This window comes from Condylura cristata, unplaced genomic scaffold (assembly GCF_000260355.1).
Source record: "Condylura cristata isolate star-nosed mole 26May11 unplaced genomic scaffold, ConCri1.0 scaffold00030, whole genome shotgun sequence".
NCBI classification, from domain to species: Eukaryota; Metazoa; Chordata; class Mammalia; order Eulipotyphla; family Talpidae; genus Condylura; species Condylura cristata.
The window spans coordinates 21,528,779-21,542,978 of NW_004567131.1; the positions used below are offsets into that span (position 1 = coordinate 21,528,779).

The window sequence follows — 14,200 nt, forward strand, 5'->3', positions numbered from 1 at the left end:
CCCAGTTCAGAATGATTTTTAAACATTGTAATGACTTTTATCTGCTTTTTATTTTTGCCTGATGTTTTAGAGTGGCCTATTACAATACATTATATAACAGAGACAAGACTAAAGTTATAAAGTCTGAGACCATGTGGCAATATTTATACTGGCTAGTTAAATCTTACCTAAGAGAACTCTGAGCCTTCCAGGAGCCTGGAAAAAACTGACCTGCACACTTGAAATTGTTTTCTTGGAGGGTAAATTGACTATACATTGGGGAACACAAAATGTGAGAAATATTATGATCAACTTCTATTGTAACAGCTATATTGATAAAACACATATAAAATTATCTGTATTACTCTTGTTTATCTTTACTGAATAGTATTCAGTTCCTTAATTCACTTTATTTTCAATAGGAAAATCCAAAGTTAAAATTGTATTTTGTTAGCACAAACTCAAGTTAGTCTAATAATCAAACAAAAATAAAATATTATATTTTTTTGTTTTCAAATTTTGTCACATTGAGTATAATATGACAAAATAAAGATTGGTGCATTGTAGATAGGAGGAAAAGTTTTCAGTCCAAGAACAAAGATAGAATAATTGTGATAAATAATATTTAAAGTGTAGAAGAAATTGTTTGGGCTTCTTAAGAGAGAACATAAAAGCTATCTGTATTGTACTTGGGTTTTAAATGGCTCCCCTGATGGTGGATAATGTTACAGGTCAGGGAGAGGGTCTTCCTGGGACCCCCAAAACTGCCCATTTTAAATAGGTTCTGCCATCCACTGCATCAAGATAAAACATAAGACCTTTAATGAAAAGGAACTTTAACAAAATTAGTGTGCAGTACAGAAAAGACAAAGACTATAATTTCCAAATCTAGCATCCAAAGTTACCGTCCCCTCGTGGGTAAAAGTCCACCTCAATAGGCTTGGCCCAAATCTTGCCACAAATCTAAAGCACCACTGTCAGGAACCCATAGAAATGGGTAAAACAGCCAGACAAATTTGGGAACTACTTACATAAAGAAATTACAGGTATATAGCTCTTGCCTTAAGACCATGGTAGCTTTTTAATAGAAGCTGACATCAGACCTTACTAGCACTGGAATACATATCAAGCTTTCTTACATTTTAGTATTCTCAGCGCACAGCATATCACTATATGATACATCAAACTGTAGGTAAATTGAAATGGAGTTTATGTGATCAGATTATATTACCCCATTCCTGTTACTCAAGGTAAATAATTGAAGTATAAACCACAATGCCTTTTCATTAAAAGAAGTTAACATCTATTAGATCTATCAGAAGAAAAGCAACATGTCAGTACAGAGTACATTGTTAACTCCAAGAAAGCAGACTCACTACTGACTGCAATGCCATTCAAACCCGCCCCCACCCCTCTCCTGTTACCCTGTTACCCTGCTTGGGTTCAGTATAGGGTCCATTTTTGATTTTTAATGAGACATGGAGTTCTTGACCCTAATCACTTCAGCAGTGTCTTTATATATCTCAATTTTATTGTTTCTGCAGAAATTGCAATCTGCCAAACAAAATGACCCCTAACTATTGCCCTATTTATTGGTCAGTCTAGCAAATCATCCTCAAGGGACCGTAAGGCAATAACAATCAGCTATTGACTGGAGTTTCTGAACTGTCAGGAAGTTAGGAACTGGTTGCTGCCATTGAAACTGCATTACAAATTTACACAGGAGCAGCTTTAGTGGTGCTTGCTTCTAATAAGTGCTATAATCTCAGATATGAACTTTCTATCCATCTTTGGCCCTTGGAATAAAAATCATTTCCCTAATTGCCCATGATCTATGTACTGGGACAAAGTCCATCATAGACAGGCCATAATAAATATTCAGCAGACAAATTACAGATTTTTTAGTAAGCACTAAGAAGTGTTCTATAAATTCTCTGTGGAAGCAAAAAAGCAATAGTAGTAGACATCAGAGCATCATAATGTTAAACAGCTAAGGGAAAGTTGTGGTCAAGTAGAAATATAGTGGAATCTATACTTCCTAAGACAATCATTCTAGATACTATAACCATAGTTCCAGTGTTATAACCATATACTTTTTGAGTTACGTTTGGAAGTTTACTAAAGATGGATTTGGAATTTTCAAGGTTATTGGACTGAGGGATTTCCTTGATATTTCTTGTTGTCACTGTATGGTCATAAAATGACCATATGTCTCACATTCAGAGCAAGAAGAGGGTAGGGTAGGAAGTAGAAAAGTCAATATTTTACACATCGAGTAAATGTTGTTGCGTAGTAAACTTAGTTGCTCAGAGAGACTGATATAATTGAGTATTAAACTTAGCCTGAGTAAATGGTGTCAGCAAAGAAACAGGTTTATGAGTTGAGTAAGCAAACATATTTGCTACAGAAACTCAGTATCTGCATGTTTAGGAGAGAACTCTATTTATCATTCAATATTTATCCCCTACCCTACATAGTTCTGATAAAAGACTTGAAGGATACCTGAATAAATAAGTGGAGTATTGATGACTTGGCATTTCATGGCTCTGTGCTTGCCACAGCTCAGAGAACTGAATATAGAAAGTTGTGAATTTTTATTTAAAAATAAGTTTACAAAAGAAGTAGTAACTTTTTAAAGTTGAAAACATTCTGATAATGAAGAAGCTAGTATGTAGGTTATTAAGTATCTTTCCTGGAAAATCATTACCATCATTTTACTATATATGTGTATATTTATTTCTCTTTTAAAAATGAAAATTTTTGAAAGTGCTAAATTGTGTTTCTGTTCTTTCTGAACACTGTGAAAATTGGTCAATAAAACTAACTTCTCTTTCTAACAGAGAAATTTATGAAACAAGTCCCATAACTTCAGAGTATAGTTCTAACAACTACCTGTTCCAAGATTTGAGTATCCACTGTAGAATTATTAAGGAATGCTCTATTTAGAATTTACCAAAGTAGCAAATGTGAAAAAAAAAGTTGGTGACTGTCAAAATCAGAACATACTTACTCTCTAATTTAAGATTAACACTGATATTAGAATAAATTATGTATAATTTCTTTATAAAGATTGCATGCTGTGGTCTTAATGAGAATATTCTGAATATTTTGTGACAATTGTCAGATTGATTATCTAAGACTTTACCTTAGTCTCTTTTGTAAAGACCTTCAATACAAATACAAATCATTCCTTATTGAGAATTTGAGTGATATATACTATCATTGACTTAAATAGCTGAAGTCCTACTTACCTTTTTTGTCCTATTAACTTCTAGCTACCTTTTAAATATCTAATAACTGTTCATTAAAATCCATTACTAATTTAAGAAAATTGACAAAGAAATTGTCTAAAGCCCCTGGAGTCAAATTGGGTGCTAATTATAATTTTTACTGCAATGGCCTTGAGACTTGGATTTTATTCTCTACTGTGTGAGGAGTTTGGCCAATTTCACATAACCTGTTTTTAACAAGATAAGAGTTGAAGGAGGACAGGCTCTAGTTATGTAGCCTTATTGGTACAGTGACCTTGAAAAATGGTTGACAAACTTCATCTTGCTGATGATGGGTCATTGGTAGAATATTTAAAAACCCCATTGATAGAATATTTTAATATTCTGAAGTTAGATTACGGTACAATGTGAGAGTGTCAGAAAGAGAGTGGGAAGAGAATTTTAATATAAATAAAATAATTGACTTTTAAATGCACTAAGGCAAAAAGAGCTGTCCGGGAGATGGAGATGAATTAATTGACATCTTATTCCCATATACTACTATACTTTTATGGATGCAAATTCCAGCTTGGGAGTCAAAAGCAATAAACTGGTTGATATTAGTGAAAGATACTTAATAACTGACATAAATTATGTTTTTAATTTTATAAATTTATATTGGAATTTGCTCTTTTTGTTTATAAGACTTTTGTGGGGTTTTGGTCTGGTATAAATAGTAGAAATCTAGAGATGGTAAACAATATTTAATTATGTAGCTCTGGGAAAAGAAGATTCATAGCTGTTATATAAATTTATAAAAATTACAGTTTTAATTATTTCACAATAATTGTTATTGTGCAATCTTAGTTTCATTTATTGCCCACATGCACTTAATTGCATATGTAGTTTATCTTCAATAACTTTTACATTCAACAGGCTTGACATATTAATCATTTGTAAACTTCCATTATGAGAAACCAGATTATGGATGTGATTCATAAATCATTTCCTAACCAATTGCTTCAGTTCATTCCAAATAAAAATGCAAGCAATTTATATAGATTATAATATTTTGAAATATTTTGTTAAATTATTATTATGTCATTTATTTTATTAATTTATTAAGCAAGTATATATTGAGCATCTATGTTATCCTAAGAATATTTCTAGACACTGAATAGACAGTAGTGGAGACATGAATAATTATTCTTGCACTTATGGACCTTACATTTTAGTTAGGGAGCGTAAGACACTAAATCAGAAATTGAAAATACTTATCAAGTGGTGATATGTGCTATGGGAAACCAATAAAACAGAAATCTGAGGTAAAAAGTGACAGGTAAGTGTGAGATGAAGTTTTAAGTAGTCAGGCATGGTCATACTGGGAATACATTTTCTGTGCAACCAAGTCAAGGAGTTGAGGGAGTGAGCTTCATGCTTATCGGGAGGACGTATAAGCGCAAAGAACTTGAGGCAGGCATTCACCTGGTTTGTGTTGAGGACTTTTCCATTTACTTCATGCCATGGAAGGGTTTTGAGCAGAAGAGGCAGAATTGACTCACATAATTAAAGATAATCATGGGACAAGGACATCAAAAGGGAGCCAAAATTACAAATTATCTCTATAATCCTGAAAGAATCTTCCCTAGAAGGAAAATTGGTAGCAATAGTGGAGGTGGTGGAATGTCAGATTCTGGAACTGTATTAAAAAGAATAGCCAATGAACAACATGTTCTGAGAGTGAGAGATGAGTCATGGGTGCCTAGAAATTTCTTGCCAGACTAGAGGGTGGAGTTGCCATGAAATGAGTTGGGAAAGGAGGAGGAAGTTTGGGCAAAGAAAATTTGAGATTAAATTTTAGGTTTCTTTCTATGAGCTATATGGAGACAAGTCAAGGGCAAAATATCCATGTTAGAGTTCAGCAAATGTTATGGATCTGAGATAAAATTTCATGAGAAAATGTTTTAAAGTCATGAAGCTTGATGATAGGAATAGCTTAGTGTATGCTCACCTGAACTCTGAGGCACTCTGATGTCATTATTTAACATTAAGAAGATGAGGGACAATTGGCAATTGAGAGTGAGAAAGGACAGAGGAGGAAAACTAGGAGAAAAGTATGTACTAAAATCTAGCAAAGAAAACATTTCAAGAAAGGAGGGTGATGAGTTATGTCCAGTATTACTCAGGTGTTAGGTATGTGGTGGAAAAATGTTTCTTTTAGCAACATAGAGATCAACTTGATATGTAAATTTCAGTAGAGGTGGTAAGGGTAGGGGAAAATGGGAGTAAGTTTCTGAAATATGTAATAACACGAAGACATCATGTTAAGTAAAAGAAGTCAAATACAAAAAGCCACATTTTGATGAGTCCATTTATATGAAGTATCCAGAAAGGACAATCCATAGAGATAGCAGATGCCTGGTGCCAGAGACTGAGTAGTAAAAAATAACCCCATTGGTTATTGCCAATGGGGCTGGGGTTTTGTTTTGTGATGAAAATATTTTGGAATTAGTAGTGGTGATGATTGCACGTAATTGTGAATGTCCTAAAAGCCATTGCATTGTGTACTTTCAAAATGCTAAAGTGGTGAACTGAATGCTATGGGAACTTTATTTCAATAAAACATTATACAAAGATTATTGAAACTGTCAAACAAGAAGGGGTTGGGACTGAAGGAAGATGTGGTGGTGACATCAGTGAGCATAGTCAGAAGTTAGAGAGCTTAGGTGGAGGGTCAGATGGTGAGATTTTGACCACTTTGTATACTGAAGCTTTCCTCCTGAAAATATGTTAATGGACAGTAGAGGAGGAAATAGCTAGAAATATTCCCATAAACTGGCAAGAGGAGAAGTGTTTTCTGTATGTGAGGTCTAGAGTGGGGAGTGACTCAAGTCACAGGAGGAAAAACACATGGGCAGTAGTGCAGGTAAGTTGATGATGAGACATGTGAGCTTTCTTTTGATTTCTCTAATTTTCCTAATGAAATGTGAGGCAAGATGATTAGCTGAGAATATTAATAGGGAAGGGGAACTAGCAATTTGAGAAGAGAGTAGTGGGCTTTTCACTGTCTAAAAATGGAGTAAATGGAGAAAATTAGGAAAAAGTAGTGAGATGGTCTGAGATGCTGAAAAGCTTGTAGGGCCTCATGCTGTCAAATTTTTAGAGTTGAGATATAAAGGGAATGAACTGGAAAGATAGGTGGGGTGATGGTTGTGTAGTGGGTCATAATTAAGATAAAGTGCTATCATTACTAAATAATGCCAACACTCAGATGAGTGGTCACAGGTTATGTTTCACCAATATTCTTCAGATCACCAAGAAGAAAAAAATTAAGAAATGAAGAGGCAAGGTGAATATGAATATTGAAATGACAAGATTCAAGAGACAAAATCTTCAAGGACTGAGGGTTAGTGTACCAGTGACTGAACAAGTTGGGACAGCATTTAATACCAAGAGATTCAAGGCTTGGGTATTTAGGGAAGTAATAGAGTGTGAAATATCTAGAAGTGGCAATGGAGGCAGGAAGGACAAGGACTCCTGTTCTACCTTGAACTCTCTTTTGAGGAGAGCTGCTGGGAGATAAACAGTTACCAATCTAGAGGACTTCAGGCAAAGTAGTCCCAGGACAGACAACAGCTTCTAGCTGAAAGGACATTCTATATTGTATCTGACACATGTACAGTTATCTTTCTGATAATAGATTATGAATTCTACATTAGTACTGAACCTACTGCTGTAGAAACATGGAAGATTTGGCTTTGGAGGTTGAAAGTCAGTCAAAACAGAGATCTGACTAAAAGACATCAAAATTGTTATTTTTTTCACTGTGTCTGTTTCTGTGTGTAATGAAGTGCATAAGAGAAGATGCTTTCAGGGAGAAGAGTTGAGTGGAAAGTGTTTATAGAACAAGAGGCAATAATTTGAGAAATATACAGTTCTTTCCAGTTGCATCTACATGTCACTTGTCAAATTTTACATTTACTAGATGAAAATTTACCATGTGAAGAAACATCAGATACTAAGGAGAATCTCTGCCATCCAGATACAAGTCTCTGCCGAATTGACTCTACAGATAAAGGATTCAAGTGTAAGTATAAACTCCTGTCTACTAGTGTGCAGCCCATCCTGACACTCAACACTAGAAAGGAAGTAAGACAACAGGGTTACTTACTCCATGAACTGTGGTGTTCTAGTTTTAAGTGAAGGTGGTATAGATGTCAAATTTTGATGTTGTTTTGTTCAACAGTTTCATTAAACCCCATCTTAGAATTATATACAGTCTTTATTCTTTAAAGTGTCAATGTGATAGTAAGTAGTGATTTGAATTAATGAATTAATGATCTATGGTAGTGCAGTGAGTTGTTGGTGGATACTCTATGGTGGTATTACTTGATGGGGTTACCCCTATATTACCTCTGTTAAAAATAACGAATGAACTGGCCCTCCCTGGTGGCACAGCAGGTTAAAGCACAGCACTGAGAATCTAAAGCCGCTTCTGTGTGAGTCTGATTCCCGCCTGCCCCGGAGGAGACCACATGGCGTGGCAGACCTCTCCTGACCCGCCCGCTGCTCCCCTCAGCAGTGTACTTCATCGATCTGCCTGTTCTGTTCCCCACTCTGTCTCTGGTGAAGCCTCTCACTGCCCCTGAGCCTCTGGCCTGTACCCCAGTTCTGTATGCACAAATAAATAAATCTTTTAAAAAAATAACGAATGAACTACTTCATAAAGTAAGTTCATTTATGCTGCTTAAAAATTGTAATTAAGCATAATGCCTTCCAGCTCCATCCATGTTGCTGAAAATGGCATGAGTTTGTCTTTTTTGATTGCTGAATGGTATTTTGTTGTGTATATATACCACAGCTTCTTGATCCAGTTACCTTGTTTATGGCATTTGAGTTGTTTCCATATCTTGCCTATTGAAAATGGTAAAGATGAATGCAATATATATAAGGGTGCATGTATGCTCAGTGAAATAAACCAAAGGGAAAAAGAAAAATATAGGATGTTTTCACCTATGAGCGGAATATAGGGGGACCAAATAAAGGATCAGGAAAAATAATAAAAATAATAATAAATAAAAAGTTGATCAGCTAACTATAAATCAGAGACATTCTGCAAGGGAGTGGAAAGCAGAGGGATCAAAACAGGAGGGAACAGCCAGGGGATTATGGTGATGGTTCATGGGTGAATTGGTGGTGGGAATTTTACAGGTACTACTTATGAGAGTGGATTAAATGAAGAACTTTTGAAAAACAGAGTTGCTAGTATACTGTAGGCTTAATGAGCCAAAGTTTTCAGATATGACTTTTGAAGGGGGGAGAGAGAAAAGGAAGGGTCCAGTTAGAGAGAAACTGTAGTGGATTGATGGTCCACCAGGATCCTTTTCACCTTTCTTTAGTGTGTCAAGTGTGTGGATTTGAAATCGACATGTGTGACTGGACGTCAGAAGCATCTTCTGGGCAAATTTCCTGGACACGCACAAAAGTAAGAGATCTTGAACTAGCATCTATACCTCAGCAGGATCAAAATCATGATGATGAAGGTGAGAAATAAAAAAAAATAATACTCCTTATATATTATTTTCAGAATTGTGAATTATTTTGACTAGTGTGAAAACATTCAGCAGGGGTCTGACTGTGTTTTGTTATAACTATATTGTGCCTAAATATAGAAAGTGAAAAACGCTATAATTCTATCTAGTTAAAAGATACTAGGTTAATAGCTTTGATTATTCTAAATTTTGTTACTTTCTTACCATCAGGAGAGATAATAGATTTTATAAGAACAAATAGGGAAATTATTAAACAGTTTCATCAACCTACTATTTCTCCTTATAACTGTGGTATTGTTAATAATATGTTTTTTCCTCTGAGTCTGACTTTAAATTTGTAATTTCTCTCCTTTCCACCCCATTGGCATTGTTGCTTCACCTGCTCTTCAGCATTTGGTGATTTCAGTGTTAAGGCTTTTGTCAGTGTAACTGGAGGGTAGTGAATAGTGGTTTGCTGTTGTTTTAATTTGCATTTCTCTGATGACACAATATGGAATATCTTTTCATATGCTTATTTGCCATCTGTATGCCTTCTTTGGTCTGCTAAGTTCATTAGGTGTTAGTCTTTGTTTCTATTTTTCTCCCCACACAGGTTTAAATATTTCCATATCCTTTAATTTTTATATCACTTTGTGGATATTTTACTTTTGGCATATTTACTTTATATTGAATTTCATTAATAAAACTGAAAGTGCTTCAGTACTTTGGTCTTCTAGAATAGAAAGACCTTGACCCACTAAAAAAAATTCATGTTGTTATATGATTGACTATAATAATTACATTAATTTCAGTTGCACAACTAATATGACTTAAATTTATGTTGAAAATGGTTACCACATAAGTTTAAGTTACATCAATCACCATATATATAGCTATAATTTTTCTTGTGATGGTAAGTTTTAGGATTTACACTTTTAGTGATGTTCAAGTGTCCTATTCAATATTACTGACTATAATATATTTCCACCTATGGTAATTATGATTATATTACATTCCACAACTTATTTATCTCATAATAGGAAGTTATATTTGAACACCTTCACTCATTTAACCAAACTGTGTGTCATGCCCAAACTCTGAACAACTACTTTATTTATTGTTGTTTGCACTTATGATTTATTTTCTTTTTGAGATTCCACATATAAGTGGGATCACATAGTATTTATGTTTTTTTCTGCCTGACTATTTTACTTAAAAAACTGTTTCAAGGTCCATCTGTGTTTTTGAAAATGGCAGATTTTCTTCTTTTCATGGCCAAGCAATATTCCACTACAGGCTTGCATATATTTCTTAATACAAGATGGACACATATGTTGTTACTATAGCTTAACTGTTGTAACTAATGCTTCATTGAATATGATGTAAGACAGGCGTATGTTTTTTTTTAAGATAATAGTTTTGTTTCCTTTGAATAAATAACCACAAATGAAATTGCTTGACCTTATGGTAGTTCTATTTTTAGTATTTTGAAGAACTTCCATACTTTTTCCATAGTGATTGTATCAACTTATATTACCACTACAGTGTACATGTGTTCCATTTTCTATAAATTATATCTAACCTATCAGTATACTTCTTATAAGAATAATGAATTTTCATATTGAAGGTATTATTAAGCTTTGATTTTAGAAATTAGGGACATACTTCAATGAATTTCAGAAATCACATATGAAAATGAAATCTTATAACTTGTAAATGATGTAATGATTTTAAAATATCGTATGCTTTCTAATAAAACATTTGTGTTTCAGTTGGTTTTGAAAATTTCAAAAATAAAATAATGATAATTCAAACAGAAATGATCTGACTTAAAAAAGAATGCTTCCCTTTCCTTTATTTTTCAGGCTATTCTATGTGGATAGGGGCTAAGACTGCCACTACCCTTACCCATCCAGACAGCAGGGCTTATCTAAGTAGTTCTGTGTGTTACTGCTTGGGAAAGAGTTGTCATCTTCAGTTCTATTATTTTATGGAAAACAGTGTTCTGAGAGTAGGACTCTATAATAATAAGGTAAGAAGAAACTTGCATTAACTTAAAATTCATTGAATAGGTGAAATTCTATTCTTGACAGCTTGCATTTGTATTGCACAGTTATATGTAGGCTTTAGGTATTTAACTGGACTGAGTTTGGTATAACTTCAAAAACAAATTATTAAGAAGCCAGTTTAGGAGATACAATCATGTGAAAGGTTAATGTGCTATCTGTATAATATTATTTCATACAGTTTTTAAAGTTCATAGAAGTTTATTGAAGGAACAATAGTTCTAATAAAATGAGATGTTAAGGATGTATCTTGCTAGCTCTGTACTGAAGTTCTGCTGTAATCTCTTCTGGATTTTAGATCTATATGTCATTGAGGCTGTAAATGTGATGAAAGTAAATTATTGGGATAATAGTAGTTATGAATTTAAAAAGTGGTAATTATTGATTAAATAGAGGCAGGTGTATCTTTTGAAAATGGTACATCTGGAAGAGTGAAAGTTCCAGCACTAGCGCTTGTGAATAAAATAAATTCACACATTGTATCTCTAACCTTCTGCTGAAAATCCTCTACAAGGGGGAAATTACTGCAGATACTTGCAGAATTTCTATTATAATGAAAATTTACTAAAGAAGTCACATGAATGAATAGCAGTCATTCTAGAAATGGTAAACATTTGACCATAATTGCAGGAATTCTGACATTGGACAAAGAAAGAGGGTGAAAGCAGCCATGTCCTTTTTCTTTGGCTCAGGATGCTTTGAACAAATCCAGCTGAAACTTCCCAATGCCAACATCAGGTTCATTTATCAACAAAAGTTAGTTGATTAGCTGTACTTACTAAGAGCTACCAACCATTCACCAGTAGCATTTTCTTCTTTAATTTGAAGTATCATCAAACTTAATTCTGAAGGATCAGAATATTACAAGATATTTGGAAATTCAAGAAAACTCTTTCTGTTCTCATTTTATGGTATCGTCTTTCTCACTTTCTTTTGTGTGATTAATTTTTTATTTAAAGCATCATTTTAATACATATATACATGCTGCACTAGGGTCCCTGCCACAGGACTAATTTCTGTTCTCAGCCATACAATTGACATTTTTTACTACATTTACCCATTTCATCCCCCTTCTGTCATGTCTGGTATCTTTTCGTGCCTCTTCTTTTCACAGACATTTTGAAGAATAAATTTGGATGAGTATTATTGTTACGTGATCGAGTAAATTTTCCTGATTTAAAATGCAATTTCTAGATTCTATCATTTATTTTTATAACATTTTTGTAGTAGTATTTGGCAGCCTGCTGCTCTAGAATCTATTTGATATTTTTCATTCAATTTGTGGTAAGGTGTGAGTGGGTGGAGGATTGAAAGCATCTCCCTGCCTTTTCTGTAGTACTCTAAACTTTCCAACACATGAGAGAAATTTTACCAAATAAAGGTTGAACTTTATCCAGATATGTTTATCATTCATGCTTTAATTTTCTTTCAGTTACTGCCACCTGAGTCATGTGAGTCAAGTCCAGAAACATAGTAAATTTTTTAGAGTAATATTTTTTAGTTTATATTATAGCTAAAGTGGCTTTAATATACACATACACACAGAAAATAGTTCTTTTCACATGGCAAGTACCTTTTTTAATATTCATTAAATATGGATGCAATATTATTCTAAATTTAAGTAGAAATTTGTATCATATATTTTCTAATATTGAGGATTATTTTAATATCCTGAACTCCAGTGATGGACTTTAGAAGTTTCACAATATATGTATAATGGAATTAGGAATTATTTAAAGTAAGTAACATCATCCCTCTTGTGGCTTTGGGACTGTGCAAGAAAAGATTGAAACAAATTGGCTTCAGATACCACATATAAGAAATATAGAGTTAAGATTCTGTTACCAAGGAATGGGCTTATTGTTTGATGTACATAGAAACCAATACTATGATACTGATTTTTGATAAAAGAAAGAGTTATTTTAAGATTGAACTGCAAGACAAGAAAATTTCAAATCTGCCTCATTAGTCTGAAGTAGGCAGGACTTTTATAGGACTGGAGGAAGAGGGTAGGGGAGTGAAGAAAGTGGAGGCTCTTGATGTACTGGGAACAAAAGTGGGGAATGAACTTGCAAGTTTGTTTATTATGGGAAATTTGATAGGGTCTAGTGACAAAAAGATAGGACAGTGAAAGTGTGGGTCTAATCTGAAAAGTCAAGTAGGACTGGTAAGTCATAAAGTGGTCTACTTATTTTGAAGTATGGGTGGCGCAGTGGGTTAAAGCACAGCACTAAGAAACTAAAGCCACTTCCGCATGAGTTCGATTTCCGCCTGCCCCGGAGGAAACCACATGGTGTGGCAGACCTCTCCTGACCCGCCCGCTGCTCCTCTCAGCAGTGTACTTCCTTGATCTGCCTGTTCTGCTCCCCACTCTGTCTCTGGTGAAGCCTCTTGCCACCCCTGCACCTCTGGCCTGTACCCCAGTTCTGTATGCATAAATAAATAAATCTTTAAAAAAAAGTCATTTAAGTTTAGGAAGAACTCTTTCTCTTTTCAAAAAAAAAAAAATTAAACCCATTTTCAGATAAAATGCAAGGGTATTAATTAGCATTTTGAAAAGGATACAACTGCTTCAAATTATTCTCAGAAAATGAAAGTGAGAGAATGTGATGAATATAGCTTGCCATGCTGGGTCAATAAAAGCATTTGTGGAGAATATAGTTTATTGATGCTAAGTGACTGAAGTTGCTTGCACCAGAAATAGAATATACTTATTTTCATGTATCAAATTTTTATAACTCCTGTTCATCTTGATGTGACTTGGGACCTATCAGTAGCAAACATGTCTACTATAGATGTGTCATTAGTTTGTGGAAGTCTTAAGAGTTGATATAGATGTGTAATGGTTTTATATTATTTTCTGAAATATTTAAGACTTAAAAATTTGGAGTAGGCATCAGTGGGTAGAGGACTAAGTTAATAATAAATTCATTTTTTAGAAAACCATGGGTATGTATGAAATACATGAACCTGAGTGAGGAAATAAATGCTTTAGAGAGTCTGTAGAAATATGAATGTCATGTGTCATTTGAACTACAACTAGATGTCCCTTTCCAGTGCTGTTTCCTATTTCATAGGAGGGCACAGAGAGAGGTTGAGTTCAACCCAAAACATTTATGCCACTGTCTGCATTTTCACTTTAACATATGAAAATGCAGTACATCTTACAGGAAAATATTCTGAACAGTCTGGTCTGTCCTTACAAGAGAAATGGCAAAGTAGCTTGAATGTTTGATAAAATCTAAAGAAAAATAGGATTATTTCAGAGCATAAAAGCCCAATACCATAGGCTAAATTTTGACTGTTACAGACTTTTAATGAGTATCTTCCCTCACAACATAATTTGGCATACATTTTGCAACTTGGGAAATTATCATTTTACGGATGAATGATATAGCATACTCTAGAAGACATA

At 34.1% G+C, this 14,200-nt stretch overlaps 1 protein-coding gene across 1 annotated transcript in view; it reads left to right on the forward strand.

The window, feature by feature from the left end:
* Positions 1-14,200, forward strand: part of MALRD1 (MAM and LDL receptor class A domain containing 1) — a 336,021-nt gene that overhangs the window by 22,523 nt on the left and 299,298 nt on the right. The window contains exons 7-9 of the mRNA XM_012731266.1: positions 7,174-7,275; positions 8,588-8,731; positions 10,585-10,751. Of these exons, the coding sequence (XP_012586720.1) occupies positions 7,174-7,275; positions 8,588-8,731; positions 10,585-10,751 (413 nt within the window). The remainder of the gene's footprint in view (positions 1-7,173; positions 7,276-8,587; positions 8,732-10,584; positions 10,752-14,200) is intronic.